A 17,477-nucleotide genomic window follows, 5' to 3' on the forward strand; every position below is an offset into this window, starting at 1 on the left:
ATATAAAAAAATTAAGTTTTATTTTATGATAAATTTGAGATGGAATTTTATACACCTTTGTTACCTGTTACCTGCCAAAGCCACCGCTGCCTCAGCTTCATGGGTGGGGATCATTCTTACCTGTACTAGGGACACACATAGAAAAATTTTCAGCTTTTATGAAAATCCGAAGGTCTGGCACTCACGGGCTCTTGGACTATTACAGACGAAATAAAGTTTTTCGATAGAAATGCTCGGACAGGTCGATTTCTGTTTCGAGGGGGACAACTTAAGATGTAGGTTACGGACGCATAGCGCTTCAACCCTTGCTACTACAACCCTCACCCCCAAATTTTGAATAGGGAAGATGGGGTGAGTGATACCTCATTTGAAAGGTATTTTTATACTGATTTCAGCACAGTAATTGTTTTTTCATTTTATGCATTAGTTCTCGAAATATTCTTAACTAAGTATTTGAAAATGAAGTGGTGTTTTCATGGCACTTGTAGTGTTTTGTGAAAAATCGACATTTTGAGCTTCAAAACAACCATGACTGTGGCTTCCTTCCTAACTAACTAACGCATGAATATTTCGAGAACTAATGCATAAAATGAAAAAACAATTACTGTGCTGAAATCAGTATAAAAATACCTTCAAATTGAGGTATCACTCACCCCATCTTCCCTATTCAAAAATTGGGGGTGGGGGTTGTAGCAGCAAGGGTTGAAGCGCTATGCGTCCGTAACCTACATCTTAAGTTGTCCCCCTCGAAACAGAAATCGACCTGTCCGAGCATTTCTACCGAAAAACTTTATTTCGTCTGTAATATCGTCTGTTTCGTTTTCAAATGGCCACCCTGTATATTGAAATCTAATGAACTGATGTACCTAGTGTAACGGCGTCATTGATTAACATTAAGCAGTATACAGTAATATCTACACTGTGTCCGTAAAGTATGGAACAAATTCATTTTTAGCTAAACAGGCCATTTTAAGAAGAATCCTGAAACACGTCGATTTTTTATTTCAATTTACCGTATTTTAAAATAATAATCTAATAACAGGGTGAATTACTTTCGAGTAATGACGTCACCGTAATTTTTTTAAATGGAACACCCCCTTTTCGTCTCAATTTTCCGATTACTTTAGCTGAGCTGATTCCAAAAATGGATCACATGTTGATTCCAATTGGTACAGGGTGGACAAAAATACAATAGTTTTGTGTGTGCTCATAAAGTAACGCGTAACATTTTTTTATTTTTTTTATTAGTTAAATTAACAATATTATCAAAAATACTTATTGTCTAGCGGCAATTGGTTTGACTGTAACACCCTGTAGTTTGTTACATTTTTAAATTAATAAAAATGTATAAAAATAAGAAATAATTTCTTTCATATTCTGCCTGCTAGACCACAAGTACCAAACATGTTTGGAAACAGCTCATTTTTATTGATCTAAAAATGTAACAAACTACAGGGTGTTACATTCAAACCAATTGCGCCTAGACAATAAGTATTTTTTATAATATTGTTAATTTAACTAATGAAGAATGTTACTCGTTACTTTATGAGCACACAAAACTATTGTATTTTTGTCCACCCTGCACTGCACCAATTGGAATCAGCTCAGTTAGAGTAATCGGAAAATTGAGACAAAATTATAAAAAAAAAATGGCGGTGACGTCATTACTCGAAAGTAGTTCACCCTGTATATTAGATTATTATTTTGAAATACGGTAAATTAAAATCAAAAATCGACGTGTTTCAAGATTATTTCTTAAAATGGTCTGTTTAGCTAAAAATGAATTTGTTCCATACTTTACGGACACAGTGTATAAATATCAAGAAATGAGATTTGTGTATAAATATCAAGAAATGAGATTGCAGAAAGGTGCTCTAACCATTTCAAGCAATTTGAATTTCTTGGACTATTCGATATGAGCGATTTGACTGTTGTGACTGAAAGGTCTCATAGAGCTTGTTGTTCACTCACAAACAAAATCTTAATAATTAACCTCTAAATTAGAAGTAAAAAAAAACCGCCAATGGGTCTGGGAAAAATTTAAAAAGTGAAGACTTTTAAGAGGATTTGCGAACACATAGAACGATGAACTGACACAAAACCAGAGTTGAAGGCCAAAATTTTGTTCAAAACTGATTACAAAACTTCGGCAATGCACCAAGATTTTTATAGTAACATTTATTATTAAATTATTGGTATATTGCGGAATCATTTCTCATATGAGACATTATTTATCCACTTCATTTATGTATGTTACATAATTCCAAATGGCTGACTAGACTAAACATTATCCGTTTACACAAATTTGTCGCAATACATGAGCATTTTGCTCCAGATTCAGGCTTTACAAGGAAAACATTGCAATTTTTAAACAATAGAAAGATTTTGATTTTCCAAAATGTGGGTATCTACCCTCCCCATGAGTCGACTTTAGTTAACCCACTAGTAGGATTTGAAGCCGAGGTTATTTGTCCGGAATTCAGAATGACATATGCAAAATTCCATAAAAGATGGTAATAGGAAATTTCGATAAAAAATATTTCACTTAGAACTATCATAGATGAGTCATTTTTATTTCACTATTTTTCAATAACGATTCTTTGATTTTTAAAAGCTGTGAAATAGCAAAAATATCAACTTATGAATTTGATTATTGTTGCAAATTATGAATCAAAATTGTAAAAAATTTGAGGCTCTAAGTCTGTTAGAAACAACGTTATTATGACTAAGCGTTTTGAAATAATTCATCGTATTAATCCAGTGGCTCTTATAATCAATGTAATCAGGGCAGAGCATGATATAATTTTTCATGAAAGGCATTTTTTATTGGGGACAGAGCAACGTTCGATTTATACTTCCTTATAACATTTTTATCTAAGGCAACCTCGTTATCTAACTCAAGAGAGGTTAGGATTGTGATATCCTCTAGAAAACGCTCAATAACATTCGGAAACGGCAAAAGGTCTGTAATCAGTATCATTCAGATATGCAGATGGTACTCGAAACTAATCGTTCTGAAAACATTTGTGCAAACTCGGATTTTCCAATTTACCTCCTAGTTTATAATTTTCAGAATTTTTCAACAATTTGTTGGTCTAAATTCTATTGATTTGAATCCAATTATCAAAACTTGTTCATGAATTCACTCTAGGTATATCCAGAAATTGACTCCAGTACTCGTGACAATTTTTTGTCCGCCGGAGCCATATCAGGTGAATACGGTGGTTGTTCAATAGAGATAGACGATTCCTTGTCAATCTTGTGAATTAAGCTATAATCAATTATTTTTATGGTAGGAATTGAAAGATATTGACGTCCCACAAAAGCAACGAAACAATCGCAATTTTACAAGAAAATTTTTCTATTCTTGAAACAATCGCAATTTTACAAGAAAATTTTTCTAGTCTTGTTATTTCTCGAAGAGGTGATCACAATGGTCCACCGAGATCTTTTGATTTGACACCTTTAGCCTTTTTTCTTTGAGGCCACGTAAAAGATAATCTTAACAAAAGGAAACGGTTGTATCAATAACTGAAAAAAAACCTTTCAATACCTTGTGGTTCAAAGGTCTGGAAACGGTGGATTTATTTCGCGCATAGGTGGAAAATCGGAATTCTGATACTGGGGTCTTTCGATTTCAATCAATTCGGATGTTTCCCGCTGAATCCGAATCTGCAATAAAAAAGATGGGTTTGCATTTGAAATTTCAAAGTTGGGCCCCATATCTCTTATAAGGCCCTTTTGGGTCCAAAATCTGATGGGCCCATTCGATTCCTCGGGCGAAATTACTAAAGACCCCAGTATCTGCGCAAAATAATTTCTAGACATTTGAACCACCAGGTATATCACTTGAATGTTTACACTTTGAAGTGATCTTAAAGAAACTACGTTGGTTTAAATTTTTTGACTGCTATTATTTTGAGAAATATTTTTGCGAATTGAAAATATTCACTTTTTATGTGCTCAATAAACATAAGTGAATATTATGAGGGGATTTGAGAAGCCTACTTTGCAACATAATTAGTCCCTTGAAAAGTCACCTTATTAACAAGCACTTAAAAAAATTTCAGAACTGAATACTTTTTTTTTCTTTATGTTGATCACCCTATATATCAGTTATAAAGCGAAATAGTAGACTATTGCGTTTACGATGAATTCCCTACAAATTTTAAAAACTTCGTAAAGTTTGACCGCTAAAAGTTGAATCACTATAAATATATACTATAAATTCAATAAACTCGTTATTAGATGCGATTGCTACTGATAAATCGATGCAATTCTACAAGGTACCTGCGCTCAAACAACATTCCGTCAATCAAAATTTCAAAATGGACAAGAACGCAGTTGTTCCCGACGTAATAGAAAAACTTCCCGAAAAAAACCTGAAAGTGAAGTATGGTACGATCCAATTCACTACTGGTGACACCTTGAAGCCGGCGCAAGTAAAAAACCCACCAGAACTAGACTGGGAGTCCGATGCGAACGCCCTGTACACAGTTTGTATGACAGACCCAGACGCGCCAAGCAGAAAAGACCCCAAATTCAGAGAGTGGCACCACTGGTTGGTGGTCAACATACCGGGGAAGAACATCAAGGATGGAGAAACTTTGACAGAGTACGTTGGGGCAGGACCTCCCAAAGGTACGGGGTTACATCGCTATGTCCTGCTGGTTTATAAACAGGACGCTAAAATAAAATGCGATGAGAAACGATTGGGCAATAATTCTGGAGCTGGCAGGGGAAAGTTCTCAATCAAGAATTTCGCTAAGAAATATAATTTGGGTAATCCTATAGCTGGCAATGTTTTTTTGGCTGAGTGGGATGAGTATGTCCCAAAGCTACAGAAGCAATTATCTGGATAATTTTTAAACACTTAGATTATAGTTTTGAAATACTCATTCACCTGAGATGTAATGATAATAATTAACAATAAAGAGATTACAAAATGCAATCAACAAACCGTGTAATCTAACAGGTTTTCAAACTATCAATTCTTGAATATAAAACTCATTGTATCAGTTGGTCTTCTTATCTTCATTTTCTAATCGAATTCCGTGATATAAAAATAAATTACACAATTCCCAATAAAATCATGAAGATCTATTGTGAAAAGCGAATCATTGTGAAACGTAGAAATAGTTTTTTTTTCTCTGAAACTTGATAGATTTCGTTCTTACAGGAAAGTAAGTATCAGGTTTCAGATCACATATGCAGAATCTTAAAATACTACCTTCTTGATTGCATTTTGGTGATCTGAAATTAGTTTCTTAAAGCTATAAGAACGAATCTATAGCACATGCAATTTAAATACTTTGTCACCACATAACGTTTATTTTTCGATCTCCCGAAGAGTTCTAATTTTATAATGCGCAACACGCACCACATAATCAAAAGAATTCCTATGGAACCATTTTTATTTTTCACATTTACGCATGCTCAAGCGCACACTATGGCTTGAAAAGTTGAAATTCAAATGGTAAATCAGATACCTATACCAAATTCCTTTAAAATCAGATGAGAATTGGAGAAGTTGTGGCTGTTACATGGATTTGCGGACACAAAGGCAGACAGACACGACAACAAATATGTTCAGAATGGTCTGAAATACGAACATATTAATATACATAGAAAACTTTCTATGTATATTACTTATGTATGTAATATTACTTATTTCATTCGGTTTTAACAACCCCGGGTTCAAATCATGCAATAAATATACCGCTGCATATTTATTGCATGATTTTTCAAAAATGTGGACACTGGTGGAGTGTTCAAAACTAAAAATTGGTTTTGACTTTTCCTCAAAATTTTGGTTCTAGTGACAAAAATGTCACAACAAATTTCTTGTGACTCACTTCCAGTCCGAAGAAACTTTATAAAACACCTAAATAAAATAAACTCAATTTTACGAATGGATAAGTTAGATTTGATACCCGAAGTATTGGACGAGGAACCTATAAGTGTTCTAAAAGTTAAGTTTCAAGGACGCTTATTGAAACCTGGCGACGTTTTGAGGCCAAAAACTGTTAAGTTGGTTCCTGAATTGGAATGGTTGAATGATGAAACAGCCTTATACACAGTTTGTATGATCGACCCTGATGCCCCAAGTAGGAACGACCACAGGTTCAGAGAGTTCTTGCACTGGTTGGTTATAAATGCACCTATCAATAGGGTCAAAGGTGGAACAACTGTAGCTGGTTACATAGGAGCAGGTCCTCCCAAAGGAACAGGATTGCATCGTTATGTCATTCTGGTTTTTAAACAAAGAGAAAAAATAAAGGTGGAGGAAGCGAAAATATCCAGATATAGCGCTTTTGGAAGGGCCAGATTCTCCAACAAGGCTTTTGCAAGAAAATACAATCTAGGACAAGCGGTTGCAGGAAATATATTTTTATCTGAATGGGACGATTATGTTCCAAAATTGTACAGAAGGTTGGAGTTTTGTCCTAATCATTGATTTGGTTTTTCAATCATTTTCTTAAGGAATAAAGTGCTAAATACGTTTGCTTTTATTTCAATGAGTAAACTCAAACTGAAATTCTGATTCTATCTTAGACTATATCAACATAACTGGTGCTATATCTATGGATTCTATCAAGGTCTAGGTGCTTTGACTTTGGAGTTCCTAAAATCACTCACTATTATAAAAAATATGTGCTTTATATAATATTAATTAATCCTGTCCCTTTAGAAGGCTTCAATCCCAAGTACTTTCTCTCGTCTACATCTCATTTCACTAATCTCGGTATACCATAATCTCTGCTGGAGCATCAAGATCAACCACAAGAAGATAGTTTTTGATAGAATCAATTTCCCGACTAGCTAAGTGTTCGTCATCAATTCTCTAGGTGTTAATCACTTCTCAAAATTGAATTATTTATCACTGCGGCATTTTAAATACTTATCAGATGTACACATTAACGATAAATAGTTCTCATTTTGTGTCGGTAAAACAAAAAATGTGTATATCCATTAATGCTAATCTCAATATATGAGGATAATACCCAGAGTAATTTCATAATCTTGCCATTCGTACCTACTAAAACCAGATTAATAGTGGTGATGCTATTTGATATTGATAATACGATTGTCTGCCTTCAACTTAGTTAGGTAAATCATAGCTTTTTTGACAAATCAAACTCACCAAGAAATCTGGAAAATTAACAAGAAAATTGGAAACTTAAACAAAATAACAACTTTTTCATACAGGCAAATCAGCTGACAAAAATGACAACCGTCATGTGACTGGGATAAATACAGGAACGGACCGAAAGCATTTTACGTTCAATTTTGGTTTATTTCCGATGATGAACACTTCATTCAAGTAAAAAATATTCAACCCTCCTCGATAATTTCAGTTTACATTTTGGAACGTATATAACCCAAATATCGATCTTTCCCAATTGTTTTGAAGGCAAAAAATCAAATTAAAAAATTATTTCTGTAAAAATTGGCAACACATATATTTATGAAATTGGGGAAATTTATCGCTATTAGGTATGTCCTTGATCTTATAGTTTCGGAGTTGAATTTTTGAAATTTTATTGTGATTTCAGAAGGAAATACAAGGTTTTCTAATGCCGTCCATAGATATTCATTAAATTCTTATTGATGAGAAGATATTTTAATCTCACCTGATACGTATGATAAAAACTGTTAAATTTTGTTAAAAATGTATATTTCATTTTTATTTTTAGTATTTGCAAGTTGCACGATCAATGTAAAGAAATTCGAAATATTCTGTTTTTTTTTTTAATATTACGAAAAGGTTCGTGAATAACTAAAACTTTTTTCATTTAAAATTCACTAAATTTATTTTAAACATATTTTTCTAAAATCCGATAAAAGAATAGTATACAAAAACCATCTCTTTTAGGCCCCATAATTAGATGAAATAAATATTTTTCATTTGAAAAATTAGGGGATGAATTATATTCCTAATATATACATACCAAAAATATTTTACATATGACATCACACAAAATAAATTACATATTAATATATTCAAGAGATCTATTGAATAAATTGAGCATAATTCAAAAAGAGCAATTGACATCATATTCTTAAAAAAATAGTCTAAAGTATAAAATTGCCTTAAATCTAGATATCACGATTTTGTACAGATCAATATCACGACAGAGTATTCCAGGTTATCTCAGATATGTAAGTGTCCTTGGAATTGGATTATAGGATGGTGGTAACTGAAAAAAAATTATTTATTAATTTAAATTTTTGAGGATTAGGAATTCATTCTTACCTGAGCTCCTATTCTTGACAGGTACCTATTTCTTATATAAAAATTGGAATTTTCACCAAGTTCACTACTAGTATCCTGGGAACTCTGTACATTTAATTTTTCCCTTTCTAAAACCTGGGCGGCCCTAGAAATAAATTAATATTTGAAATATAAGACATAATTTGAAATGAAGTTCCATTATTTTATGTAGATTCTGTCAAGAAAGTACCAGAAATAAATTATTAAAGGACGTAAGTTTAGGAACTGCTACATGCTTGTTCAAATCTGTATTAATGTAATTCGCACTGTTTTTGAGGATCATGTTATTCAATTGGAAATTCTCCTCAAAATGACTGTTAAAGCAAATTTAAACTCTTTCATAATAGGTTTCATTGATGAGTTTCTCAAATTACCTACAGAAACTATTTGAATTAAGTTTTTAAAAATACCTTAGTTTAAAACAAGTTCTCGGTTATAGGAAATACATGTAAATTTTCAAACATATTATAACTAAAAATGGTTGAATCCCTTCGTTACGGCTACACAAAGTGACAACAGCGCCTAAGTTGGGAGCTTGTACAACCAATCCAATGCAAAATATGATATGACAGCTGAAGTTAACCTAATTAATCAACGTAACAGTTTTGATATCCTTCTCTATCCAGGTAATCTGCAGTCGTTGTTGCCATATAGTGCAATGGAAACTAAACGCATTAAATTTTAAATGCCCATTTCCATTTTTATTTTAGGTAATTAAAATTTTATTGTAATGAAAAGTTTAAATGTGGCATTTTGACGATATTCTAAAACAAATTTCCTATACTAATTGTTTTTTAAGTGTGTTTGCGATTTTTAATTAATTCATTGACATGAAATGGATTATCTTGCATTTCATTGACCATTTCATAGTACTTTTTTGACATATCATGTAGTGACATAGATAAAATGCATATTAATTGTAAAAAGCTATTTTGAATGCTATTTTACTTATAATTACAAGCATGAAAATGGTATGGACGATATTTTATGAGATTTTTTTTACCCTTCACCTGGACCCAATATTAAATTATTTCATGCTGTTATTACATTTGATAATTTTTAAATGTATAAATGAAAGAAATGGTAATGGAGCTGTGAAAATTCGAAGTGGATTTTCCATGATAAGTTTGTTGAAGCAGGAACAATTTGATCACTTCCTTTGAACTTACCCTTATCACTAATCGAGGAATCTACAACCACACTTTTCAAAAAAATCAAATTAGAAAAAGCTGAAGGACTCCTCCATACCAATTCCCCACTTGAGCCATTACTAATGATAATATTAAAATAATAAACTGTTAGATTCATGCAAGTTATTCTTAAGATTAAGGACCACCATTTTTCTACTGAAATACTTACACCATCCTTTGTTGATGTCTCAATCTAGCTTTCGGAGTCATATTCAATACATCATTCTGCCAGAAGTCCCATACAAGCAACACCAGCGCAGCTAGTAATGCAACTAAAAAATCATAAACAAATTAAAATTTAATTATCAAATTAACAAAAACACATTGACTAAAATTATTCAAGACTACTCTTGACTCGAAATTAAAGAATCACAGACTATTGGCCCAATATTCAGAACAAGTGTGCAAAAAATGTAGGTACAAAAAAGTCAATAAACATTGTTGAATTTGTATCATCACAAATATGCATTATCATTTAAATCATGAACTTTATCTCAAGTTCACTTTTCAATGTCAGGTAATATCAATTGGCGTTCACTGATTTGGGTCACAACTGCAAACAATAAATGGGATAAATAGCTTTGAATTCTTACCTGATAAACAACCAATAAAGAACAGTTCCGACCACAGGTATGAAGGGTCAGCATCAACAATGATACCAACAACAGTTGTGAATATTGCAAGTCCTGAGTTTTGTAGTGCAGAACAACTAAAAAAAAAGAATTGATGAGATAAGCAGGTTTATTTATTGATATCCTAAAAAAATAAACAACACATTTTGAGATGAGATTCTCGCTACTTCAGAATAATTTGCTACTTACACTCCATATGCAGTTCCCAACTGATTTTCAGGAATAACAAGAGATATCAAAGGCCACAAACTGCTGGCTAGAATGGAATATGATGCACCCATACAAGCCTAAAAGTATGAATTGGGAATTAGATTAGCACAACTTTGAAATATAACTTTTTGCAAATCTTCTCACTTAAATAACCCAATACTAAAAAATTTCATACCATACTAATGTAAGGATTTATCCAAGTGAAAAAGGAAAGACAGCAGTGAGCAGCAATTGTATATGAGATTCCTACAGTAATCCATAAAAGATTTCTTCCCGTTAGATCGATCATGAATCCTAAAAGTGGTGACACAATACCAGAAATTAAATATACTATACTACAAATGAAGTTAGCATCTGATTCATTCATGTGGTATTTCTTCATGAAAAACGATCTGAAAAAACATGATATCAAATAAATTACATTATATTACACGTGAAAATAAATGATAATATGAAAAATTCTTCGAACTTACTTTCCAATAGTGAAGAACGGGAATATTGCAACATAGAAAAATATGATGACTACATTCAGTAACCAAAACTTCCCACTGAAATATCTCACATCAGACATTCTCACTGGGTCAGCTATTACAGCGTCATTCACTCTTAAAGTACGTTCCGCTTTTTTATCCATAATACCCAAAATTAATGAGCATACAAAAGAAAACACACAGGTGATCGTAGCTAAAAAAAAGTTTTATCAGCATATGAATTCAGTAAAATTTTCTATACTAACCCAAATAGAAGGTAATAGCAAGTCCGTCTATGCCTTTAAATTTTTCCTCAACTTTGTTGTAAATACCTTCCATAACCATAAAATTAACTGTGCTTCCAACTCTTGCAAAACTCAATTGTAGTCCGAATACCATATTCAGTGCTTTTCCTTTGAACCACAAAACAGCATAATTATTTTGAGCTACAGCAAGAGATTCAGCACCAATTCTAGAAAAAGGAACTTGAAACTTGTGTTTCTTTCATTCATTACTTTAGGGTTGAAAGAAAACATACCCAAAAATAAAACGTCCAAGAAGCATCATCCAATAAGCTTTCAACCAGACACCTGTTGAGAAACATAGTTGGCCTAATAGTGTTAAACCCATATATATGTTAGTTCCCATACGAATGCCAAAAACTCTGAAATTCTGAATTTGTAACATATTCTTTTTCAAAATTCAATAAGTGTAATACCTATCAATTAAAAACCCTCCAATGAAACCTAAGAAGACATTTGGCCATGAATAAACTGAATACAACCAGACATATTCGGATGTTGAAATGTTGAGTGCATTTTCAATTTTATCTTGTAAAGCTGCAGGGTTGTCATAGCAAAAGTAAGAACCTAGAACAACATTCAGTAAGAACACAAAACAAATTTTGTCTTTACTATCTCACCAAAGCCAACGAAACAAAGTAAGGCTAAACCAATTAACCGAAAAACGAGACCAGATGGATGAGTAACTGAATGAAGAAGACTTGTTGTAGAGCCATGGTAGGATACATTTTCATTTTCTTGCTCAGAGTGTTCACCCTCCATTTCACCATTAATTTCGTTTAACTTTCAGGAGTGTTTTCCACTTTTCACCATACACCACTGTATCCACCCACTAAATGTATTTGATATCAGAATACCATATATATTATATTTGCTATCAATATAACGAGAAAAGATCAAACTCGTAATCAGATAATTCAAATATCTTTGAATGAGATAAAAGTCTTTGGCAGATTTAAACAAAAGGATTCAATGATAATGCTATTCACAAAATAGAAGAAGATTGGACAAAGTATTTCAGGAAATCTTATCGGAAATAGGTAGATTTAATAATGATAGAGCGTTTTGAAATTAATTTCTTTGCTAATTTCTCCGATTAAAGTTCATGCTATTTTAACTTTGAATCAATTATAGTATATCTATTTCATTGATGACAAATTTGTTTCTTTATTTACCTTAATTGACATATCAATAATATTTACATTCACTGTGGATCAATCATGTTTCACTCAATTGTATGGTTAAAAAAATATTTTCCCATGAAAAATGTAAATATGGGCAGAAAATGTTTATGATTGAATCAATTCAATTCAAACAATTCTTCAAAAAAGCACCAAAAGCCGCTGAAGGAATCATAAATAACTATGGGTGTTTCTACAAGAACAACAAAAATGTCAATAATGTCAATGAAACTATGATCTATGGTTACAATAAACGTTATTCTGCTCAGATGTTCACAAATATTTTTTATTTAATTTTAATATCCACTCCTTCACAGAATATTGATTATTGAACATATAATAAAAAAATAGTAATCGTGATATTATTCACAGTAAATAATCCGCTGATTACAGAGGCTCTTCTGGCTTGTAAATCACGTTTTTATTGTTTATATTATTTGTGCTTAAGATCTCTATCCTGAACCCTGAATTGTTTTTGTTTATTATCTAAAAATTCAAAATGAGTTCAGCTAGTAAGGTAACATTTATCATGATCTAGTTTTGTAAATTATATTTAAAAACGACTCATTTCAGGTTGGAGAAATTTTTACTGCAGCTGGCCAAGCTTTCACCAAATTGGGAGACTTGACTATGCAGTTGCATCCAAATGCAGATTCTCCAACAGGGTAGGTGAAGTGGTTTTTTTTACTTGATGACATTATTATACTATCATCTTTTCATATAACAATTCTGTCTAGCAAATGGACCGATGAAGAAATTGAGATGTTACGTCAAGTAGTTAAACAGTTTTCAGATGGTTTACATCAGCTCAGTGAGCATATCAAAAGAAGAACAGTGTAAGTTGTATTTCTTACAAAATTGAAGAGAATTTTCATATTCCTCAATTGATTTCTTATTTTGCACATTTCTATGCAGACATAACATGTATTTTTATTAGAAGAATTATAACAAAATCAACATTCTCTTGTCAAAGGCTATCCCAATTTCTTCATTGTCTTAATTTTTTTTTATTAATGTTAGAACCCAAATTAGAACAGCTCTAAAGAAGAAAGCTTTTGAAGATGCAGGCCTACCAGTTAGGCAAATCTCTGTTCCAACATCCCAGTTACAGTTGCAACAAGTTCCACAGACTCATAAATCAGAAGTTACTCTGAATATGCTGAATGCAGCAGAATCGGAAGTTGATGTGGAAGGTTTACATGAAGAAGTTAAACTAGAGTTTGAAGGAGGAGATGAAAATGTAGCTTCTTAATTTGTCAATGTATTTTATTTTGTTTTTGTGATATATTTCTTATTGTACAAATTACTCTCTTTGATAAGAATAAATTTTATAACTTTATTATGTGCATTCATGGAAACTTATGTCCCAATAGATAATACAATACAGTCAGTATTTATTAATTTTTAGACGACTTATTATTCCTAATAATAATTAAGCCTCAACTTTACATTTGAGATGGTAAAGAAACGGACTGTAAATTATAAAAATATCTCAACACTTTGGAAATTTTGTTCATATTACGAAGGAAATAAACAATCTTTGTGTATATTTTGAGAGCAAATTCCAATTATGCAGTTAGCATATTCACAATTCCAAATGAGAACTATGCCATTTTATCACCTGAAGAATAGCGTCTTTCTACCCCACTTAGTATCTTCAGTTTCTGTGATTTTGATTCTTTTACATTGTTGTATTAAGATATCTTCTATATCTTTAACTATATTTTCTCTATATTTAAGGAACTGGAAATGCTGGAAATTATTTTTGCTCTTCTTCATTCGTTTCACAGCACTCTTATAGCATTTCCAAGGTTGTGCTTCAATAACTAAAACTTCTGCAAGATTTGACATACGTTCAAGGAAGGTTTTCAGTCCTGCATCACCATGGTTTAAATGAATCCACATTGTTACTGAGAAACATGTTACTATTTGAAATTTTTTCAAACCAATATTATTCAGATATGTTTGGATAAAGTCGTACCCATCAGAACTCATTATATCAATACAGACAAATTTTATATCTGTAGTATTTTGTTCTTTAGCTCGATCTATTAGTGTTGGATCTATATCTATTCCTAGAATTTTATTTTGATTTCCATATCTGCATAAGAAAGAACTGAAAGCTTGAGTCAAATCCTGGAAGAGAAATAATTTTCATAGTGATACAATATGATAAATGAGAATATTGACTTACACCTGTATTGCAACCGACATCCAAGCAGTGGTATATTATATCTTCTGTTTTCCAGATGTTTTTTGGCAAACGTTCTATCCGTTCGTTAGGCGGATAGAAACTGTAATAGTTAATAAAATTTCCGAAACGTACAGCTCCAGGGTCATTTCCTTGGAATTTTAAGTCTTTTTCTAAATTCATATTTTAGGCTACTTGTAACTTTGGATTCCTTTGGAAGGAAATGAGGTGCAAATATGCCACTGAACCTAAGGGAGAGTATAAACATTTATTATTTTTCTGAATACGGAACACTGATACAGAACAGAACCACTCTCTAAAAAATGTCACTATTGTTTTTGAATGCACTGTTTATTATTGTTACGCTCATTTTGTATAATGTGTTGCATACATCAAGGCGTTAAAACTCGTACTTTTAGACATTTTATCCAAAAAATTTCGAAAGTTTTTATTTTATTTTTTACCAAAGACAAGCAGATATATCTAAAATTCCGTGAGATTCATCACATGGCAATATTTAGTTGTATAGTTCGAGCCATGAGATTCTGTCAATGAGCAAATAAAAAAAATAACGCAACTTGCCCCCGACCTAATTTTCAACGAATATATGACGCATTTTTATTCATTTCAACGATTACATCACCAAACCCACTGCTTATTATTAATGGAATTCAATAGTTTTGGTTTCGTTGTGATATATCTGTTGCTCTCTACGAAAATAACTGCGTCATCAGAATTATCAAATTTCAGTTTGATATGGTGTAGTTATAGTATCAACTGATGAAATGAGAAAATCAAAAGGAAACGAATATCTGGAATAAACGAATAAAACATGAAATTAAAAATCTCTTAAGATACGATTATGCTAAATATACAATTTTTCACCATAGTTTAGGAATTTTGATTATATTCGAAATCTACAACACAACTTTTTTGGCGCCTTGGCGGTTAACATGGATTATCGTCACCTCTTGATAGATTGCTCTTTACGCTAGTATGCCTTGAAATATGGATAGTACAAATTTTTTTTCATCACAATATTTTCTTATGAAAGAAAACTGGAAATTTTCACTTTTTATTATGGGGTACCTATAAAGCCAATTGAAAAGTCCCCGGTTTGATGCATAGATGGCGGTGCTAGTATTAAATCCATATGATTTTCAGTTAGTATCAACCTTCAAACGATACATGAAAAAATTTGACAGCGGTCCGAACATTAGTTTATGAGATATTTCGTCGTGACTGTAGCTACTTTTGTTATTTGAAACCGAATCCAAAGCGAGGAAAAATACAACAGTCAGCTAGCAAGTACGGCATCAGTATTCTGGGATATTCATTGATTACCTCCAAAAGGGCCAGATCATTAACAGCGATTATTATATAGCGTTAGTGGATCGTTTGAAGGATGAAATTGTTAAAAAACGGCCCCATTTGAAGAAAAAAAATGGTGCTGCTTCATCAAGATATTAATGTGTCACAAATCAATGAGAACAATGGGAAAATATCATGAATTGGGCTTCGACTTGCTTCTGCATCCACAGTATTCGCCAGATCTGGCCCCCAGCGACTTTTTCTTGTTTTCAGACCTCAAAAGAATGCTCGCTGGAAAAAATTTAGCGCCAATGAAGAAGTAATCGCCGAAACTGAGGCCTATTTAATAGCGAAAGACAAATCGTACTACAAAAACGGTATCGAAAAGTTGAAAGATCGCTATAATCGCTGTAGCTCCCTCGAAGGCAACTATGTAGAATATTAAAATCGAATTATGCCAGAAAAATGTGTTTTACTATGGTAGACCGGGAACTTTTCACTTGGCCTGTTACATAAGAAAAGTTCTTAATTTAATCATAGTTGAAAGATAAGGGAAATGAACTTTTTTCGGCAACCGTCCGGGAAGTGTTCACTTCCCGGACCCTTTTTCTCTGAGAAAGTAGCATTTCCCGGCCTAGTCCGGAAAATACGTACTTCCCGGACTAGGCCGGAAAAGAATCACGTCGTTCGTGTCATTGTGAATATGAAAATCTTGGTAGGTATATTTTTAATTAATATAGTTGATCATAGCAACCGAGATAACGGCTGACAGTTCATATAGAATAGAAAACATTTTATTGATTTCAACATTTACAGAGTTAATATAAATTTTCAATGATAATTTATTGCACCTAACTCCTGGAAGAGTTGTTTTGTGCCCGATTTGTACAATTTTGTTGGTTCAGATGAAATTAGTTGTCAAAAATTAGCTGGTTTTTTTATCTCAATCGCAATAAAATAAGAAAAGCAGCAGCGATAGTGTTATTCTACACGGTTGCCGAAAAAATATTGTACGCAACACGCCCGAAAATGTTTTTTTTGGACTCACAGACTTCCAAGACTCGCTTACGCTCGTCCTGGAATTTTGTCTGTTCGTCCAAAAAAAACCTATTTTCCGGACTTGTTACGTAAATTACTATTTCCACAGAAAAAAAAAAAAACAGAAGTCGTTTCCCCAGAAAATTGATGTACCTACCTAATAAAAATTGTATATGAAAAGGCTTGAGCAGAGGCTTTTTAGCGCTCGTTCATTTGAAATTCAATTCTTTGGTTCTGATACTTCTGATGACAAAATCTTCCTGAAATTTGGGATGAACATTTCAGTTGATATATTTCATATACTACCTATAATAAATAATATTTGAACTAAAAAAGTCTAAAAAAATCCATACACCTCAAAAACGGAAGTAGTTATTATAGTATATGAAATTTCGAACAAACTCATTTATTCCATGCAATCTGAAAATTCAATATAAAACATATGGTAATTTACACTTCTTCGGTACATCCTGTGTATTTACAAACAATTCATGAATGTAGCTTTGATGGAGCCTAATGGTTCTGTATCGAAAAAATCGAAAATTTCAGCGCTTCACCGTAATAAAGCGTAACAGCAACGGTAAAACACCCTGTACATTGTACAGTTGTAAAGATAGGACATATCTATGGATTTATTTTAAAATTTACCGCTTTGTCGATGATGTCTTCCGCTTACC

General features: G+C 32.4%; 6 protein-coding genes across 8 annotated transcripts in view; 3 read left to right on the forward strand and 3 right to left on the reverse strand.

The window, feature by feature from the left end:
- Window positions 1-7,268, reverse strand: part of LOC123679277 (endoribonuclease LACTB2) — a 34,854-nt gene extending 27,586 nt beyond the window's left edge. Inside the window, exon 1 of the mRNA XM_045616784.1 lies at window positions 7,145-7,268. The gene's annotated coding sequence lies outside the window, so the exon portion shown is untranslated. The remainder of the gene's footprint in view (window positions 1-7,144) is intronic.
- Window positions 4,285-4,955, forward strand: LOC123679285 (protein D2-like). Its single transcript, XM_045616793.1, has one exon. The coding sequence runs from the start codon at window positions 4,329-4,331 to the stop codon at window positions 4,860-4,862; it is 534 nt and encodes a 177-aa protein (XP_045472749.1). The 5' UTR covers window positions 4,285-4,328; the 3' UTR covers window positions 4,863-4,955.
- LOC123679283 (protein D2-like) lies at window positions 5,838-6,504 on the forward strand. The gene has a single exon (XM_045616790.1). It carries the CDS (start codon window positions 5,912-5,914, stop codon window positions 6,455-6,457), a length of 546 nt encoding a protein of 181 aa, XP_045472746.1. The 5' UTR covers window positions 5,838-5,911; the 3' UTR covers window positions 6,458-6,504.
- Window positions 7,269-7,999: 731 nt separating the features above from the next.
- LOC123679259 (major facilitator superfamily domain-containing protein 1-like) lies at window positions 8,000-12,405 on the reverse strand. Of its 3 annotated transcripts, none has more exons than XR_006747370.1 (12): window positions 11,700-12,230; window positions 11,496-11,646; window positions 11,316-11,441; window positions 11,044-11,249; window positions 10,781-10,991; window positions 10,483-10,699; window positions 10,287-10,384; window positions 10,059-10,174; window positions 9,635-9,737; window positions 9,445-9,545; window positions 8,258-8,381; window positions 8,000-8,201 (listed from the first exon to the last, which is right to left on the reverse strand). XR_006747370.1 is itself a non-coding variant. In XM_045616750.1 (12 exons), exons 2-12 carry the CDS (start codon window positions 11,839-11,841, stop codon window positions 8,151-8,153), a joined length of 1,545 nt encoding a protein of 514 aa, XP_045472706.1. In that variant the 5' UTR covers window positions 11,842-11,911; window positions 12,255-12,405; the 3' UTR covers window positions 8,000-8,150. The 3 variants fall into 3 exon arrangements, 2 of the variants coding, with proteins under 2 accessions (XP_045472706.1, XP_045472707.1); XM_045616750.1 differs by lacking the exon at window positions 9,445-9,545 and adding an exon at window positions 12,255-12,405 and having other exon boundaries at window positions 11,700-11,911; XM_045616751.1 differs by lacking the exons at window positions 8,000-8,201; window positions 8,258-8,381 and having other exon boundaries at window positions 9,543-9,570.
- Window positions 12,406-12,505: 100 nt separating this feature from the next.
- LOC123679291 (chromatin complexes subunit BAP18) lies at window positions 12,506-13,599 on the forward strand. Its single transcript, XM_045616799.1, has 4 exons — window positions 12,506-12,777; window positions 12,834-12,925; window positions 12,998-13,096; window positions 13,281-13,599. The coding sequence occupies exons 1-4, from the start codon at window positions 12,760-12,762 to the stop codon at window positions 13,510-13,512; spliced, it is 441 nt and encodes a 146-aa protein (XP_045472755.1). The 5' UTR covers window positions 12,506-12,759; the 3' UTR covers window positions 13,513-13,599.
- Window positions 13,583-14,793, reverse strand: LOC123679281 (probable RNA methyltransferase CG11342). The gene is made up of 2 exons (XM_045616788.1): window positions 14,455-14,793; window positions 13,583-14,396 (listed from the first exon to the last, which is right to left on the reverse strand). The coding sequence occupies exons 1-2, from the start codon at window positions 14,632-14,634 to the stop codon at window positions 13,878-13,880; spliced, it is 699 nt and encodes a 232-aa protein (XP_045472744.1). The 5' UTR covers window positions 14,635-14,793; the 3' UTR covers window positions 13,583-13,877.
- Between the last annotated feature and the right edge of the window lie 2,684 nt (window positions 14,794-17,477).

Source organism: Harmonia axyridis, chromosome 4, assembly GCF_914767665.1.
Source record: "Harmonia axyridis chromosome 4, icHarAxyr1.1, whole genome shotgun sequence".
NCBI lineage: Eukaryota > Metazoa > Arthropoda > Insecta > Coleoptera > Coccinellidae > Harmonia > Harmonia axyridis.

Excerpts from the sequence above, each read along its gene's own strand:
- LOC123679285 (XM_045616793.1), top strand. The coding sequence starts at position 4,329 with ATGGACAAGAACGCAGTTGTTCCCGACGTAATAGAAAAACTTCCCGAA.
- LOC123679283 (XM_045616790.1), top strand. The coding sequence starts at position 5,912 with ATGGATAAGTTAGATTTGATACCCGAAGTATTGGACGAGGAACCTATA.
- LOC123679281 (XM_045616788.1), bottom strand. The coding sequence starts at position 14,634 with ATGAATTTAGAAAAAGACTTAAAATTCCAAGGAAATGACCCTGGAGCT. Across the intron at positions 14,397-14,454 it reads ATGTCGGTTGCAATACAGGT|GATTTGACTCAAGCTTTCAG; the intron begins GTAAGTCAATAT and ends TTTCTCTTCCAG.
- LOC123679259 (XM_045616750.1), bottom strand. The coding sequence starts at position 11,841 with ATGGAGGGTGAACACTCTGAGCAAGAAAATGAAAATGTATCCTACCAT. Across the intron at positions 10,992-11,043 it reads TGCTATTACCTTCTATTTGG|CTACGATCACCTGTGTGTTT; the intron begins GTTAGTATAGAA and ends ACTTTTTTTTAG. Across the intron at positions 9,738-10,058 it reads CTTTATTGGTTGTTTATCAG|TTGCATTACTAGCTGCGCTG; the intron begins GTAAGAATTCAA and ends ATGATTTTTTAG.
- LOC123679291 (XM_045616799.1), top strand. Across the intron at positions 12,926-12,997 it reads AATGCAGATTCTCCAACAGG|CAAATGGACCGATGAAGAAA; the intron begins GTAGGTGAAGTG and ends AATTCTGTCTAG. Across the intron at positions 13,097-13,280 it reads CATATCAAAAGAAGAACAGT|AACCCAAATTAGAACAGCTC; the intron begins GTAAGTTGTATT and ends TATTAATGTTAG.